Raw genomic sequence first — 16,806 nt, 5'->3', positions numbered from 1 at the left:
AGAACCTGTATCTTTTGATACCTTGATATTGAGCTATGCTCCCGTGATACTGTATATTCTTTATTTCTACTTATGCGTAATAAAATGTTTACCTACCCTAAGGTAGCTGCCAAGAACCAAATGCTGCCCTTTGAAAAAATAAGATTTCCACTTGCTTCGGAGGCCTGCAGCATGGATTTGTGTTAGTTCTGTTGCATGTGATCGGCAGAATATGCAGCACAGCCATTATATTTTTGTTCACGTATGACAAGAGAGCCACATGACCAGGGTGAGTATTTATTTAGAAATGAATAGAAACTCCAGTGAAAATTTCTACTCTGAGTTTCCTGTGTTTGACACCTCAGCGATGGTCAGAAAACTAGAAGGAAGTTGTTTTATTCATATGACCTCAACAGTATCCCTGGTGTCTTACACATGTTGATTCTGAAACTATATAATGTTAAAAGAGACATGTTCTACCAGACTATTGTGTGGTGGGGAGGCAGCACTAAGAAGAAGGACACCTCAAGAGTGGATGCAGTGATACATAAGGTGGACTCTGTAACAGACAGACAGAGTCCCTGTCATCTGTGGCAGAGACAAGGACCTTGAACTTTTATTATGAACAATGTCCATTACCCGCCATCACTAAAAATGTTTTTGTTTTTTTGCATGGTTATTCTCCCTGCAAGTGTCCTCTCATTGTAATACATTCAAGACTCAGCAGTATGTCCAGAACTGTCCTCTGCAGTTAACATAGTTTTATTTGAATGAAATAACCAGTGCTATTTAAAATCTGATGAAATGCTGATAAATGCATAGAGGGCACTTTAAAAGTCACTTTTTATTTTTTTAATCTTGAAATACTAAAGAGTAAAAAGTGGAGAAAAATAAACAAGCATGTGAGAAAGAAGACGTTGAATGTTTCTGAGGAGAGCTTTCCTGTCAGAACACACACCTGCAGACCTCAGGGCACACTCGCACTCCGTCATTGCTATTTTTGTGTGCAAACTCACAAATGCAAGACTTTCCTGCTGAAATAATGGATGGAGGGTAAGCAGGGAAGGAGACCTGGCAAAGCGCTGCATTGCAGTCATTTGATTATTTTGTTCAGGGTGTATTTTGAATGCACGCTGGGAGGGAAGGATGGAAGAGGGAGTGGAAGCAGAAAGAGAGCATGGAGGGAGCATTGACTGGGGCATGAGTCAGAGTTGCCCTTTTTTTAAATGGGAGGAAATCATTTTTGCTTCTTGTATTGTTGTCTTTAGGAGAGAGTAAATGGAACCTGGCAGCCATCCAAGCATAGGGGTGAGCACTGCCCACGCCTCTCATTACCTGTGACTCATGTTAAATGGTGCTGTCATTTAGAAACAAAAGAGAGATGACACCAGGAAACAATTCGTCCATCTAGCACAGAACTACGTTGCGCAGACTGACACAAGGTGATAAGACAGAAATAATTGAACGTTTTCACGAGCAGCATATCAACCTGCGATTACACAGTACAAATCATCACCATGCACATGAAAGAATAGGAAGCAGGCAGGCTCCAGCTGCCTGCACACCAGAAGCTGGCATCCTCCGTGCTCAGATGTCAGTGGACTGTTAATTAGCCAGGACACACAGTCCACGTCCTGCTGTGATCAAAGAACTTTAAGTGCTTTAGAGCAGATTGACATGCCAAAGAATAACCTGAAGAGTCTTTCCTCTCAACAGCAATGTCTGAAACCTTTACAATGTATCCTTCTTACTCTTTTTCTGTATTTATTAAGCACGTGTCTGCCTTTGGGCACATTTTTGTAATCCCTTATTTTGTGTATTATGTTTACTGCACTCTCTAGTACTTCTCGTGCTGCTCGCTGAACTTTTTTAATATAAGCTTTGCTGTAACACACAACTTTATTCTGATGGAAAGTATTGATGAGATGTTATGAGAGCGCCTCGTACAGTATAGGTACATTAAATATTCAGTGACATCACTTCTTTACGAGTAAGGAACAAGTGTACAATTACAAATGTTTGTATTGAGTGTGCAGTTATTTTCTGCTCAGGGTATCCATGGTAACTGGTGGGTTTGTCAGGCACTCCCAGTTTGCCTGTGTTATTTAATGGTATTCGTCGGGATCCTTGCAAAGTCACACAGATGTACTGAGCTTTTCAATATGCCAGGTTACATAAGAGAGAAACTAAAGAAATGCTCAAGTTTACAAGTTTACTTAACAACAGGTGTCTCAATGAAGGACAACTCAGCAAAGGGAGGAGATATTTCATACATCCAGTTACATGAGATGAGCCACTTTAACCATTCAAACCATTCAGTCCAAACTAAATCTGTCATGAATCTGACAGAAGGGGCTCCCCCTGGGGTGTTGTGGAGCATTGTGCAATGCAGGCCATTCACTCGAACTGAGTATCAAGAAATCCTGTTCATTTGTACAGTTTTTTATTTGTGCGGCCTGGAAACCTGCTTCAGCTGTTTAGTTACTAAAAGAGGAAGCTGACCACTGAATTATCAAATTATCAGTTATCAAAAGGTCTGTTTCAAAGCACAAACCAAAGAATTTAGAAGAATTAAAATTAATTACAAGATTAGCCCTCAGCAGTGTGAAAGGCTTGTGGGGAGCATGGCAGCCAGGAGTAGAGCTCTACTGCTGCTAATGACAGGAGTACTAAATATTAATTTGATGATGTTTAGTCTGTTTAATGCAGCCACACATTGTGAAACACACACAAAAAAATCTAATATTTATATTTCATAATATTTGAGATGTGTAAAATTTTAAGGGTGTCCCAAAACTTTTTTTTCCACCACTATTATGAGGTATGCATTCCACCATTACAGCTGTGACAGAGTAGAACTGACCACCTTCAGACTGGTGGTGAAAGCTAAGGTGCCCGGGTCGGCCGTTCCTCCTCACACATAAGTAGTCTGTGTGACTTTGGAAGACATCCATTTAAAAAGCTCCTGTCTGAGACCGGCTCTGAGACTGGCTCTGTGAAAAAATAAGAGTTTACGACTGACCTTCACTACCAGGAAGTGTTGTGAGGGGGAGAAATCGCTTGAATTCAGCAGGGATTGTTTTCTAGTTTGTAATTGAAGTATTCAGACTAAATGTGTTCTTGCCAAACAATGAGTTCTGGTTTTCCATAGTGTCATGACAGTAATAGATCAACAGTGCCTTCTAAATGACCTGGATTCAAATCTATACCGATTGTGAAATAGGCCATCAGCATAACTTGTCACATTAATTAGTAGGCCTAAGCCTGTTGTGGTGGCTGTATCTACAGGTGGAGCTCAATTAGATGCAGAAGCACCGGAAATGAACCAGACATCATGGGTTGAAATAGTCCTTCTCAGTATTTAGTTGTTAGTTTTGTCTCTGCTGTTGTCTCATTTGCTGGGTCAGCTGAGTCAGGATGTTGTTTTTATTTGCTGTATTTTAAGTCTAGATTTCTTCCGATTTCTTCACCTCTTTTATGGGCCCAGTTCAAAAAGTAAACCTGTGCCTATTTGTCCTTCACTACTCGGACTCCTGACACTTGTGTTCCATGAAACAATGAACAGGCCAAAGAAAGATCCAGTTAAGAACCGCTCAAACTGATCAGAAGAAGATTTCAACTTCTGAAAAACGTGTCCTATGAAGTCTGTTAGAGCACAAAGAGCACAGATATCAGAGAAGCTGATGAATAGCTATTTATTTTAATAATGAGGCAGAATCTTAAGAGTTTACTACTTGCAGTTTTAACTGACAACATTTAAGAACCCTGATCATTATAAAAGCAAGTCTTGCCATCTCCTTGCCATTTCACAACACATGCAGCCTGGGAGTCCAGTCCAGTTTGTTACACGACATGACCAAATGAAGCAAGAAGTTAGAGTATACCATGAAGTCACAGTAACCATGGCAACGGAGCACTGACAGCTACTGTACTTCTCATTATCACCGCTGTGTTCCTAGGCACGGTACACATGCAGAGGTACACATGCAGCACATATATGCACATTCTTTTCATTTAGTGCTCACACATGTACAAACACATACTGTGAGCTCAAGGTGTACGGGATAATGGCATTTGAATGACAGCCCTGCCCTTTAACGCAGTGTTCACTGAAAGCCGGCCTTGTGGGACCTTGCAGCGTTCTCACTAAGGATGACTCACAGTGAAGATTAGACTCCCCTCTAACTCTGTGCCCTCCCACTAGCTTCCTCTCTTTTTCTTCATATCCCCAGCATTCGGACACTTCAACCTTTCTTCTTTTATTATTCTCTCTCCGCTCCTCGCTCTCCCTCAACACAGTGTCTCTCCCAAGAGGCTACGTGTTCTCTGCCACGTCTCCAAGAAATTTTCCACAGAAAATTCTTGAATCCTCGTTTGATTTGTGCTGGGATGTGGCACAACCTCCCGCTGTCTGAAGGAGTGAAGAAATGAAAGGAAATATGTCACACACTGAAAGTCCTAAATGAAGAAGAACTACTGATTAGATAGTTAAAAAAAAAACGTAGAAGAGCAGCCTCTGCAGGAAAGATTATAGCTCTATGATCTGATAATCATGTGTTGCTATCATCTGCTCAGTTAACCATCACTGTCTTTTCAAACTGCATTAGAGTCCTGTTGTGATGAAATGGTTCATACTGTGCTAAGTGTTTCCCTCATCATTCCTCTCATATTAATTAAACTGTTCTATCAGAGCTGTTAACTATAACTATTCAGTCATACTGGAAAACATCTAAATCCCCTGTGGACCTCCATGCCAGTGTCAGACATTGTTACTGCCAGAGTCAAACCCTGTGACTGTGCTGGGACTGAATATCAAAAAATTGAATGGTTAAACTAAAGAGATAGACATTATCGTTTGTCTATCCCAAGGAATATCTGGGAAGAGAAGGTAAAATGAAGAGAAAGACTGACAGAGGACCGTTTCCCACAGCATCTAGTTAAATGTAGTTAGAGAGCAACACATTTACTTCACCTTTAACTGCTTTATGCTGTGGAGGAGATGCACTGAGCCTCTCAGTTAATCTCAAATACTAAAAGTTGCAAAGCTGACAATATAATTCTATTTCCTTTCTGCTTTCCATTTGGTATCCACGATAGCGTATTTCACACCTCTGAAATATCATCTCTCCAATCAATCCAACCCTCCTCATTATCACATTGTAAAGATATGGGTTATCCAAGGTTGCCATGGCAACTATTCTTCTTGGCAACACAAAGGCCTGCACCATGGTTTAATTGGATGCTATATGTCTGCGCCACATGTCCTGTGTGTATGATTCACCATCCACTGGCTTCCCTCTGTGTATATAGGCGATTAAAAACACAGCTGGTTGACAACAAATATGTAGAATGTTTATGCACTGTGACAAAGAAGGCTAAAGAGCTTTGCCCCTGGACACTTCAGTGTGTGATGCCTATGATGGATAGTGGCTGTGATGCGTATGAATATATTCAACTGAAAGTAGCCAGTATGTGCGGATATATCGGTATGCCCATTTACATACAATAGCCTACAGACATAATGCCCTGACATAAGCTCTATAAACACACATGAATATGCACCAGATAAAAGCGCACCGGTTCCTAGATTGTCTTTCTTGTTGCCGACCCTTTCTAATCTCCTGCATCATACATATTTTAATTACAGAAAAACTCTTTCAAAAGCGGTATGTTTTTTTATCTATGTGAAAACAAAACCCTGCATTAATATTATGTTTTAAAGGAAAATGGAGCATGACAGGAGGAAATAGTACTTTCAAAATCATTGTTTTCAAAAGTTCATTCCCATTAGGATCTAGAGTCAGTCCTCCAAGTGGAGTCTACGATTAATGTCACTTTCATTAGAATTATCTCCGTAATGCTAATTATAAAGTTCCAGCGGCATCTAGACTGGCCTGCTGACTCCTGCAAAACAGCTACTTTTATAATAAGGAGATGACAGCTATCACGGCTCAGTGAAGTTTTGAAATATAAAGCTTGTGGGGGAGCAGTGGAATCTAATTAGAGTGTACGCTACACTGTATATGCATGGCTTGTGCTATGCTGTTTCTGTCCTTCAAGCCCTGTGTGAAAAAGAGAAATAAATACCATATGCCGGCCTGAAGGGAAGAAGAGGCACAAGAGGATGAAAAACATAAATAAGAAATGAAACACAACACTAAATTTGTTTCTGGGATAGATAGTGAATCATTTTTGAAACAGTGAGAAAAATCCCTGCTCCAGCCATGTTTCAAAGTCTCTGAAAAACTGGAAACGCTGAGTCCTGTGTGTGGTCACTGGCCCCTTCATCAGTCCTAAAGTGGGGACCCTTTTATTTAGACTCTAGTCTACATGATGGAGCACGTGAAGCCACAGCATTCCTTTAGGAGGGTGATGCCCGTCTTGGTGAAAGGTGAAGATGTCTGCTGAGCCCTGGTTGTGGCCCTTCTGGTTGGTACACCTGGAACACAGAAAAATCACACCTTGAGGAAAATATGAGGAAATTGTGTGATGTAGTGTATTATGGGTGGCAAGGGGCTTCTGTATATTAGATTCCGAGTCTCAGCAAAAACACCAGTGTATAAAAAAGTTCAGCTAATGCCTTTACGGCAAAACACAAACTCATATATTTTTTCAAACAGGTCCAAAGCACAGCCTCAGTTCTCCAATTTTTATTTTATAGTCAGTCAGTTTCATTATTCAAAGACCTGCTGCATAGTTCCTCTGCATTTCCTATTCTTCACTGAAACAAAGTAAGTTTTCATGTATCAATACCTGTCTTCATATTTCTTGGGAATTTGGACTTCAGAAAATCTGCCATTTCTTTATCTTCTTCTTTCTCCCTATACAAAAGGATGACAATGATATAAAATTATATAAACACATGACAATTCATGTACCCAAGCCTGTACATAATATTTATATTGGTCCCGTGAATTACAAAATTGAAAGAAAAATGATCTCTACTTCACACTGTTGGATAAACATTTAAGTAACCATTCCAAAGGTACCCTTGACTATTTAATTTTGCATGCAGATACCCTGCTCAGACACGTAGTAAATAAACCACTACAATAAAAAAGTCACAAATATAGTACACCTATATGCATCAAAAACCAATGCATATAAGTGTATTGTATTTGGGTTTATTATAGCTCCATTCTGAACTCCTCGGGCTATATTTTTGCGCACCCATATCTAACAAAGTAAGATTATTTTAATTAAAAAGCCTGGTGTAAAAACTGCAGACAGGCTTTTCTTCTGATGGGGAGTCAAAAAGAAAAAAAAAATAAACACAAAAATAACACATGACATGTATATTTGTGACAGCATGGCCCTGAGTGCTGTCACATCCTCTCCTCTCCTTTCTCCGATCCATTACCGCACCACTGTTCTCCGGCTTCCTGCCTCTCACCTTCCCAGCGGCCTTTCAGCACTTTCACAGCAGGCTGTCACATGCTAACACCACACAAGTGTTGTTCACACACTGACACTGTGTGATGGAAAGAAGATAACAACTAAGAAAAAGTGCTGTCAAACTATTAAAATTTTTAATCAGATTAATCACAAGGTTGGATTGTATTTCAGATAATCACAATTAAATTAAATTCTTATTTAATCTTTATTAATCATGTTTCATTTTGCATGAGCAAACAGATGTAAGAAAGAAGAGAATATATATGCACTTAATGTGTTGATTAAACACCTTCAGCAGTTTCAACAAAACAACTTGAAACAACTTGTTGTCTCTTTTCTTTAACCCAACATTTCCCCCACATTATTGTGGCCCTATTACTCCTCTTTCAGCAGCTAGTAAGGCAAAGTAACTTGTCGACATTGTCCAAGAGGAGAGCTGACTGCGTCTTATTTAAAATGTTGCCTACAACTTTGTGGGCGGCTGTGGCTCAGTAGGTAGAGCAGGTTGAACTGAAGGGTTAGCGGTTTGATCCCCGTAATGTGCCAAATGCCGAAGTGTCCTTGAGCAAGACACTGAACCCCCAGTTGCTTTCAGTGCAACTGATACTGGTTTGTGAATGTGTGTGTGCTTGTGTGAGCAAATGCGTGGATGTGTCTCTGACTGTAGAAGTGCTTTGAGTACCTTTGAGTAGGTAGAAAAGCGCTATATAAGAGCAAGACCATTTACCAAGTGATAACAGTCACTCATACAGAACAGTGAATGCAGGTATTTATGAGCCAGCACTGCCAGCAAGACAACTTGATTTGTCTTGTCTTTGTCTTGGTTTGTCTCATGCTAGCCCAAGTGCTAGCAGAATCCCTGACTAACGTATGCCAGCTTTATGCTATTGAAGCTGGAAGTGCTTTAGTGTAAAAAAAACTCCTTCCTGCAGAGTGTGCATAATACTATATGTCAGTCCACTGTTCTGTCTTGTTTTTTCTTCTACTTAAATTTCCCATGGAGAGGGCCAACGTGTGTTTAGCATCTTCCATCTTAGACTTAAAGACTTAGACTTGCTTTATTGTCATTCAACAAACACACATCGGTGCATATATTAAATGGCTCACAGTGGAGTAGATACATGTGTACAGTGTAATGATATAATAATGATAATAAAGTGGTTAGTCAGAGGTAGCAGCACTTCATAGTTGAGTGAGGACCCCATGGAGGATGGGGGTTGCAGGGGGTCTGTAACAGTCCAAAGATGAGAGTTTACTTATTGTGTGAGTGTTAAACAGTCTTAAGGCCAGGGGGAAGAAATATCCTGGATATATCTGGATATCCTGCCGCAGATGCTGCAGAACCTCCTGCCAGAGGTCAGCATGGGGAACAGTCCATTTTAGAAATGGGTGGGGTCATAAGAGATGTGTTGATCTCTTTTTGGTTGGTTGGTTCTGCTGCCTGTCACTACCGGATCAACTGCCCATTTGCACATGCGTGATAGTAACTCTACTTTGACAAACTGCCTGAAATGCGTTGCCAGAGATGTTCAGAGTTATTCTGCTCTGCAGATGGATTAATCGTGTTTACATTTTTAATCAGACTGAACACGATGATGGATTAATGTAAGTTAACACATTAATTTTGACAGTTCTACTAAAAACACGTTTTTCATGACACATCTGGTTGTCCACAGGACACGCCATCACCATGCTACTAGATTTCAGTGATATGTGTGTGCAACACACATGTAAGACAGAGCTGGACATTAATGCTTTACATTTACATAATAATCTGTTTTACATTGGCTGGCTAACTAAGGAAAACTTGTTTATTAAGCCAGTGCTCACTGATGCACACAGACACATGTTTAATTGAAACGGCTCTCTGCTGGGTGCTCTGGGACTCACGCTCTCACAGCATATGAGCCTCAGGAAATGCTCTGGTGTTTTCATGGAGAGCAATGGGGTGGCTTTGTGGAGACATGCATGATGTATGATGTTTGACGTAAAGTGAGAGTGATTTATCAGCGTTACTGACTACTAGAGATGAACCAATGTGTGACTTATCAGTGTTAATGAAGGTTCATCTGAAAAAGCATTACCAAACATCTGTGTCAAATCTTCTGTACTTAGTAGCATTGTATTAGCGAGACAACTTTTCATTATTTAATTAAACGAAGCATACCGTTCAGTGAACACAGATAAGAACACACCTGAGTCGTTCAAACTCCACATCGTCCACCAGGAAGTCTCTTGTCTCGACCAGTTTGTGGATCTGCTGCAGAAGTTCTTCTTCCTTCTGCCGATCCTCATTGGACTTGTCATTATCTGGATCACAAACACAGTTGAATAGTTGTAAAAAAAACAAACAAAAAACAATCACAACAAAAGTAAACAAAAGTAATATTCTTTTATTCAACAGTCGACACTCATCAGTATCCCAGAGAATTTACCTGGTACTGACACTAATTTGTGCAGCTCCTTCTTCAGACGAGTAATCTCTTTACACAGTTGAATGTCATCCATCCTGCTTAGGAATGATGGGGGAAAAAGCACACATGATTATTCAGACACACTTTGTACAGAGTTCTAGAATGCCTATGCCTATTCTCTCACAAAACACTTGTAGCGACCAGGATCTGTCACTGAGCTGCAGGACGGGGCGCTTCAGGAGGTCATTCATCCCCACAGCCATCAGAACACACAACTCGTTAACAGTCTGAATGGTCTGGTGGTTGCACTGTGTGTTGTCCATCTGCACACAAGACACTTTAACTAACTTCATACTGTGAAACTTTAGCTAAAATGTTTAATTTACTGTATTTTTCACTTAAATGATTTTACTTCTACATCATTCATATTCTTATTTTATCTTCTAATTCTTATGTCTATGTCTTGTTCATATATGTCCTTTTCTTATCTTGTGACTCTTGGACATAATAATAATAATAATACTAGTAATAATAATAATAACAATAATAATAATAATAATGGTTTATTCATTGATTATTGTAATAAGTAATCAGTGTGAGTATGCACACTAAGCAGGCTAATTCTATACCTCCTTACCCCACCATCCATATTGCCATATTTTGTAATAACAAACTGAATCACCCTTCAAATTCTCATAAAGACACTACACTGGGCTTGCCCCTGTGAGTATAGCTGGAATCTGGAGATCTGGAGTGTAATCTTTGCTCATTTCTGAAAGAAACAAAAATGAAATTCAAACAGAGGAAGCTAGATATTGATCTTCCATTTTACTTATGAGATGACGCAATGTTTTCTGAGCACAGATCTCTGAGATATGTCTGAGGCAGACAGCTTTGCCTCTGTCATGAGGCTCTTTCTCTTTCAATAGCCCTTCAAGACACAGGATCATTACTGACAGTGAGGTGGCATTAATGTTATAGTAAGGTGACGTTATAGGCAATCAAGCCATGGCTTTTTCCCAGAATTCTTTTTAAGAAACACACACACACACACGTAACACACATTCATCACTGTCAGCAGACCGGGGGCCTCGCTGCTCCTCACGCTTATCCACCTGTCATGTTAGATGCTTTCCTCAGATGTGTAGGGGAATAAATAGCCATGGTCTGGAATACAGATGACGATACACTTTTCTTGACTTACCAGAAGAAAACACACCTGAGGGTTTGTTTGTTTGTGGGTCCCTGGAGAAAACAATTGCCTTAGATTGGGACTCAGTCTCCATATCCAAGCCCCCCCCCCCCCGTCCGGCTCTTGCTTGCTACTCCACGCACACGACTCTGTTTCCTCCCTGCCATCTGAGCAGTGCGTCTGCCTATCTTTCAGACGGGTGTATGAATAAATATCCATGCATTAGCGTAGGGACCAAAGATGGAGCCATTCCAATTTAACTCCAGGGGCCAGCTTGAGGTGTGATGGAGAGAAATAAGGGGAGAGAACAGAGGGCCATGTGAAGCGCTTCTGATGCCAATGTGCCTTGAATTACCTGAACTGAACATACTTGAATTGATAAGGTTTGACTACTACACTCCATTTTCAGAGAGATGCTAGTTTCAGAGAGAGATATGCTAGTACCATATTGTTCATATACATAAGTTGATCCCTCAGTTCTTAGGGATTCTGAAATACTGAAAAAGTCCAACATACATAGCATAAAATGTTTTGATTCAGAATGTGCATTTTAGCCCAACTGACAGTGAGGATCTAATAGCAGTGTGCAAACAAAGTGAGTCTCCTGTCCCCTTCATTCACATCTACAGAGGTGGAAAAAACTTTTTGGACACCCTTAATATTTTACACAATCTCAGATATTATCATGAGATATGTGTGGAAAAATCTTTTTTGTGTTTCAAAAGGTGTGGCTGCATTAGACAGACACAAACAAATGTTTATTGTTTACAAGAAAAACTAACAAAACTAAACTCTTGACAGTTTCAATATGTCAGTTCTCAACATTGTCGGTATCAAATAACAGAGAATATGTTCAAAACTGAACAAAATAAATAAAAATAAATAAACATCATCAAATTAATATTTAGTACTCCTGCCATTAGCAGCAGTAGAGCTCCAATCCTGGTTGTCATGCTCCCCATTAGCCTTTCACACTGTTAAGGGGTAATCCACCATAGATTTTCAATGGGGCTCATCTCCAGGGATTGAGCTAGCCACTCTCAGACCTGGTTACTTTGCTCCTGCAGCCAAGTTCTACTGGCCCTGGATGTGTGGCAAGGGGCATTATCTCTGTGAAAGATCCAGTTTGGACCTTGACAAAACAGAGCACGTGCAGAAGTGGGTTTGGAGAATGGCCAATATTTGTCAGAGTTCAATTTGCCATCACAGACAGTGAGATGACCAACACCAGCAGCACTCATGCATCCACAAACCATGATACTGTCTCCACCATTTTGACAGTAGATACTGTACATGCTGGAGATAATGCTTCACCTGGCCTTCTGTATCCTCACATTAGCAGGAGGAAGATAAAGATGGAAACTGGACTCAGCTGACCAGAGAATCTTCTTAAAATTCCTGACTGTCCAATTCTGTTCAGTGTGCTTGGGCCAAAGACGCCGGGCTAACCTCTGTCTCTCAATGATTAGGGGCTTCTTGACAGCCTTATAGGACCTTAAGCCATGATCTAAAATTCAACTATGTACACTACTGTTAGAACTCCTGTGATGTCATTTGGAAGTTTTCCCTGCAAAAGCTGTTGGTTCATCTGTATTTCTGCAGAGTGGATCCAACTGCTGACGGACTGCATCTGAACTTCCTGGCAGCTGTATCCTTCCTGGCTGAGAATCTGTATCTTCAGGTGTGTTTCCTTGTTTAAGCCATTTTTGTCTCTGAAGAACTTTCAAATGTACTGGCTTTATAAAGACACAAAGCACAGCAACAGAAAATGTGTCTTTTAGTAAAAAGCACAGCCTACATTAGTGGATCACTGGTACCAAAATGACACGGTACTAAACATTTCTTATGTATTTTTATGGAACCAATCAATTTTAAGTTATTAATGACTCTTTTAGGATTTGTTTAGTATTTTGTCTGTGACTGTAATAAAAGAAATTGCAACTGAAGACCTAAGACTGATTCTTAATGCAATATTTCACAAATGCATGGGGTGTCTCTACTTTTTTTCCCTATTGTACATTAAAGTGAACTGGCTGCAAGCAGCAGTCATGGCACTGAATGAAACCAATGGTATGAAGTCACTCACATGTATCTGAGCTCTGACTCCCTCCTGACCAGGACATCCCTGATCCTCTCAATCTTAAAGAGCTCCCCCTCAATGTCATCCACAGTGATGGTGGAGTCAGCCATGGACACCACGTCGGCCTCTGCTAGAGAAAAAGACAGGGATTTCAGTCTTGCTGCATGCTGTAAAAAGACCATGCATCAAATCTGACTGTGCTGTATGTGATTTTTCAACTGTCTGACAAAACCCATAAAGAAACAGGCAGACCTGTGCACACCAAGGAGCTGATAGAAATTCTCTGCTCTGATACTGCAGAACAATAATTGAATCTGCATTTAAAACTGTATAAACAGCTGCCGCAGATGCTGTTTGAAATTGGTGCCTGATGAGGAGCAAAGCAAAGCGCCACAGCCAAATTACAATGTGTTACTGGTTGGCACGACTCACACAGCTGTCCCCCAACACACACACAACACACATGTGTGCTCACATACAAACAGTTTAAATGTATAAAGCTACATTGGTGGTTCAGCTCACGAAATAAGACAGTATGACTGTCAGTACCCTGCACTGCAGTATTATCCACTCTATTACAGGTCATTGATTATTACTTTGTGCCATCTGTGGCATTGAAATGCTGCAGAGAATGTTTGTGTTTTTATTTCACTGTGGATACAAAGATGCAACAATAAAATTGGTTACTATTTCAAATATATATATAGGGGGTGGCTATGGCTCAGTAGGTAGAGCCGGGTGTCCATGAACCAAAGGGTTAGCGGTTCGATCCCCCGAGTGTGCCATATGCCGAAGTGTCCTTGAGCAAGACACTGAATACCTAGTTGCTCCCACTGCACCTGGTGCTGGTGTGTGAATGTGTATGTTCTTGTGTGAGCAAATGGGTGGATGTGTCTCTGACTGTAAAAGTGCTTTGAGTAACTTTGGGTAGGTAGAAAAGCACTATATAAGAACAAGACCATTTACCATATTATTATTTGAAGACAGAAATGGTAGTAGGCACACACATTAGCTTTGTTTCCATGCCACTAACTAATCATATACTGCACAGAGTCCCTTTATAACTTGATAAAGAATAATTGAGCAGCACATTTGTTTTAAATCCATCTTATTATGCATGTCACTCCACACATTACCCCCTGTCTGTCTCTTTTTAATTGCATCATGTAAAACAGAACAGATAGCCATTGTGAAAGCAAACATTATAAACTCTAATGTTGTCAATATTTACAACTTTACGTGGGCCTGCTCCACATGGCTCTGTAATATTGGTGAGGTATGAAAGGACAACAGTAAACTGTGAGCAGCAAGCAGCTGCACTTGAATTAAAACCATCTGTTAAATCAAACATTAAATCGCGTGCACCTCGTAGTGAAACGGTTGATTTAACTCCAGGAAATCACCTCTTCCTGCTCTTGAACTGTTCCATTTAGGACCATAGCAGTCGCAGATAACTGTCACTTCCCTGCAGAGAGCGGCGCCACGTGGGGTCCGAGAGGAGATACCATAGCAGAGCTCTAGTATGTAATCTCTTTCCAGACAAAGCCTTAAAGCTTTGTTTACAAGCCCACAACTGTCGCCTGCTTTGTATGACATCCTGAAATGCAGGGAGACATCATCACACAGGCACTCACTGCTCTCTGTTACTATGACAAATCTGACTGACGTCAGTGTAGCGTCAAGACAACCTTGACACCTCGGAGGAGAAAGCACTGGCTGTTCTGCTCAGGAATTAAATTGCTAGCATATTGTTCCTTGCTCAGAAATAGGAAGATGGAAATTATATCCACTTTCTATGAACAAGACTGAAACATCTCTGAGCTGTTGTGTACCTTTCTGTGTTAGTAATGTGTGGCTTTTATTTGACTTTGAATTAATGATTGTTCAGGTTGTTCCAAATGTTCATATAAGCTTCATTAAAGGTTGTGAATTCCCTTTGAACCGACTGAAACAGGTTCAATGCCACTAGATGCAGTGACTATTTTTCTTATTTTTCTGTTCTTGCTATAAAAAATTAGGACTCTCTTCAGTAAAACCAAGTGATTTTTGACACAAAACTACAAGACCTGTTTAATTATTCAGACTTGATTTGAGGCTTTGGACGTGATAACAAAAGTTATGGGTAGAAAACAGTGAGCTAACAAAAGAAAGAAATAAAGAAAGGCAATAGGCTTACCAGAGACTCTGCAAACTTCCTGTACCCCTCTTATCACATCAGTACATTCATACAAATCATCATTCACAGAAATGCTCATTGTGGTCTCGGTCAGCCTATTCTCACGTCAAGACAACATGCTTTGCTGCAGTGCTTTTTTTAGGACAGGTTATCTGACTGCTGAGCTGTTATGACTCATCACTAGACCCTTCTGAAACGTTGCCTGCTCTACACGGTTCTCACTCTCTTGCAGTTCAATTCTCATTTGCCTCTCCTCGTTACACCCCACACCTCCTGTACCCGGCCCCTTTCTATTCGTCCACAGCCCTGGAGATGTGAATTACATCATATTTACTCCCTCTTATCCAAATCCAACCCTCTCTCTTAAGCTGCCACAATACGCTTCATGCCTAATGAGGCAGAGGAGAATAGTGACTGCAGCTCAGCCAGACTGGAGACCAAAAGGCACAAGAGGATGAAAGAGGATGAGTGATGAGGAGAATAGACTCATAAATTGTGGAAAATGGGAGGGCGGTGCGAGGTGAATGAAAGAAGTGCAAATGAAAGAAGTGTAAAATAATTTGAGCATACAACAGACAGGAGGCTCAAAAGAGATTCTGTAAGCAGCGGTACGCTTCAGACAAATCATGTTATCATTCAAACAGTGATAACACAGGAAATCATGAGTGTTAATGAAGAGCCACAGAAATGAACAGCAATTATTCTGATTAAATAATCTATTCTATTTACAGTTTCTCTGGAGCCAGGATTCACAGCTTTTTTTTTTTTCTTTTTCGTCTATATCATTGTGTTTTGGAATGTAGCATGGATACCCTAAGACATTGTTTCACTGGCTTCACAAGTAAAAACTGCGATTTAAATAGGGAAAATAATCTCTCACTCAAAAGTGGAAACGCAAGCAAAGATACAGACACTTGATACTGAGGAGACACCTGTGGATTCTTGACATTTTCAGAGCTGCATCCTATTTAGCAAAACACATTGATCGCATCCACTCACCATAAAACAATGGACTAGATGAAAAGTAGTCATTCTGTTGAACACGTGTCTAAATATTTTATAGAGTATGCACTCATGAACCCTTAATTGAATATCTTCTTTTTTTTATCATATAAGTATGCAGTGTAGTGTCAATTCGAGACGACAGAAGACACTAGAACTAAGCGTAGCAACATTATGATAGCAAGGCATTACATCAGTGACATTTCTTTAAAAAACCTGATTTGTTAAATAACCTGCTTTGTTGGTGTTGCAGCTCCATTCAGTGCGCTCCAGTGACCCATACTGATGAGAAGGTTCTTGCTTCTTCTCCATCAATTCAGCAGCTGCTCTTCTTATCTCTCTACGCTTCCAGTTGCAGAGGCAGGGACGCAGCAGATCCAGCTACAGGGGAGGATCTTCCACTTTCAGTTTGTTGCTGTGTTTCATTGAGCCACCGTCAGTCAGACAACGACCTGCCAAGGGGGAGAGATGCTCCAGCGGTCTCCACCAGCTGTGGCAGGTACCAGTGCGTGTGCAGAGTGCTGTGCGATCCCTGTGTCAATCCTCAACCCCTTGCAGTGACTTAACA

General features: G+C 40.6%; 1 protein-coding gene across 8 annotated transcripts; it reads right to left on the bottom strand.

The window, feature by feature from the left end:
* Positions 1-3,660: 3,660 nt before the first annotated feature.
* Positions 3,661-16,784, bottom strand: LOC125004577 (bMERB domain-containing protein 1-like). Of its 8 annotated transcripts, none has more exons than XM_047579278.1 (6): positions 16,472-16,784; positions 13,067-13,190; positions 9,810-9,886; positions 9,570-9,684; positions 6,733-6,800; positions 3,661-6,418 (listed from the first exon to the last, which is right to left on the bottom strand). In XM_047579278.1, exons 1-6 carry the CDS (start codon positions 16,548-16,550, stop codon positions 6,306-6,308), a joined length of 576 nt encoding a protein of 191 aa, XP_047435234.1. In that variant the 5' UTR covers positions 16,551-16,784; the 3' UTR covers positions 3,661-6,305. The 8 variants fall into 8 exon arrangements, with proteins under 8 accessions (XP_047435234.1, XP_047435236.1, XP_047435238.1 ...); XM_047579280.1 differs by having other exon boundaries at positions 9,810-9,883; XM_047579282.1 differs by having other exon boundaries at positions 13,067-13,187.
* Positions 16,785-16,806: the final 22 nt, after the last annotated feature.

This window comes from Mugil cephalus, chromosome 2 (genome assembly GCF_022458985.1).
Source record: "Mugil cephalus isolate CIBA_MC_2020 chromosome 2, CIBA_Mcephalus_1.1, whole genome shotgun sequence".
In the NCBI taxonomy this organism is placed as follows: Eukaryota; Metazoa; Chordata; class Actinopteri; order Mugiliformes; family Mugilidae; genus Mugil; species Mugil cephalus.
The sequence above is the reverse complement of the archived record's forward strand: the minus strand, read 5'-3'. Positions and strand labels throughout refer to the sequence as shown.

Excerpts from the sequence above, each read along its gene's own strand:
- LOC125004577 (XM_047579278.1), bottom strand. The coding sequence starts at position 16,550 with ATGGAGAAGAAGCAAGAACCTTCTCATCAGTATGGGTCACTGGAGCGC. Across the intron at positions 9,685-9,809 it reads CAAATTAGTGTCAGTACCAG|ATAATGACAAGTCCAATGAG; the intron begins GTAAATTCTCTG and ends TTTGTGATCCAG. Across the intron at positions 6,801-9,569 it reads GTGGAGTTTGAACGACTCAG|GGAGAAAGAAGAAGATAAAG; the intron begins GTGTGTTCTTAT and ends CCTTTTGTATAG.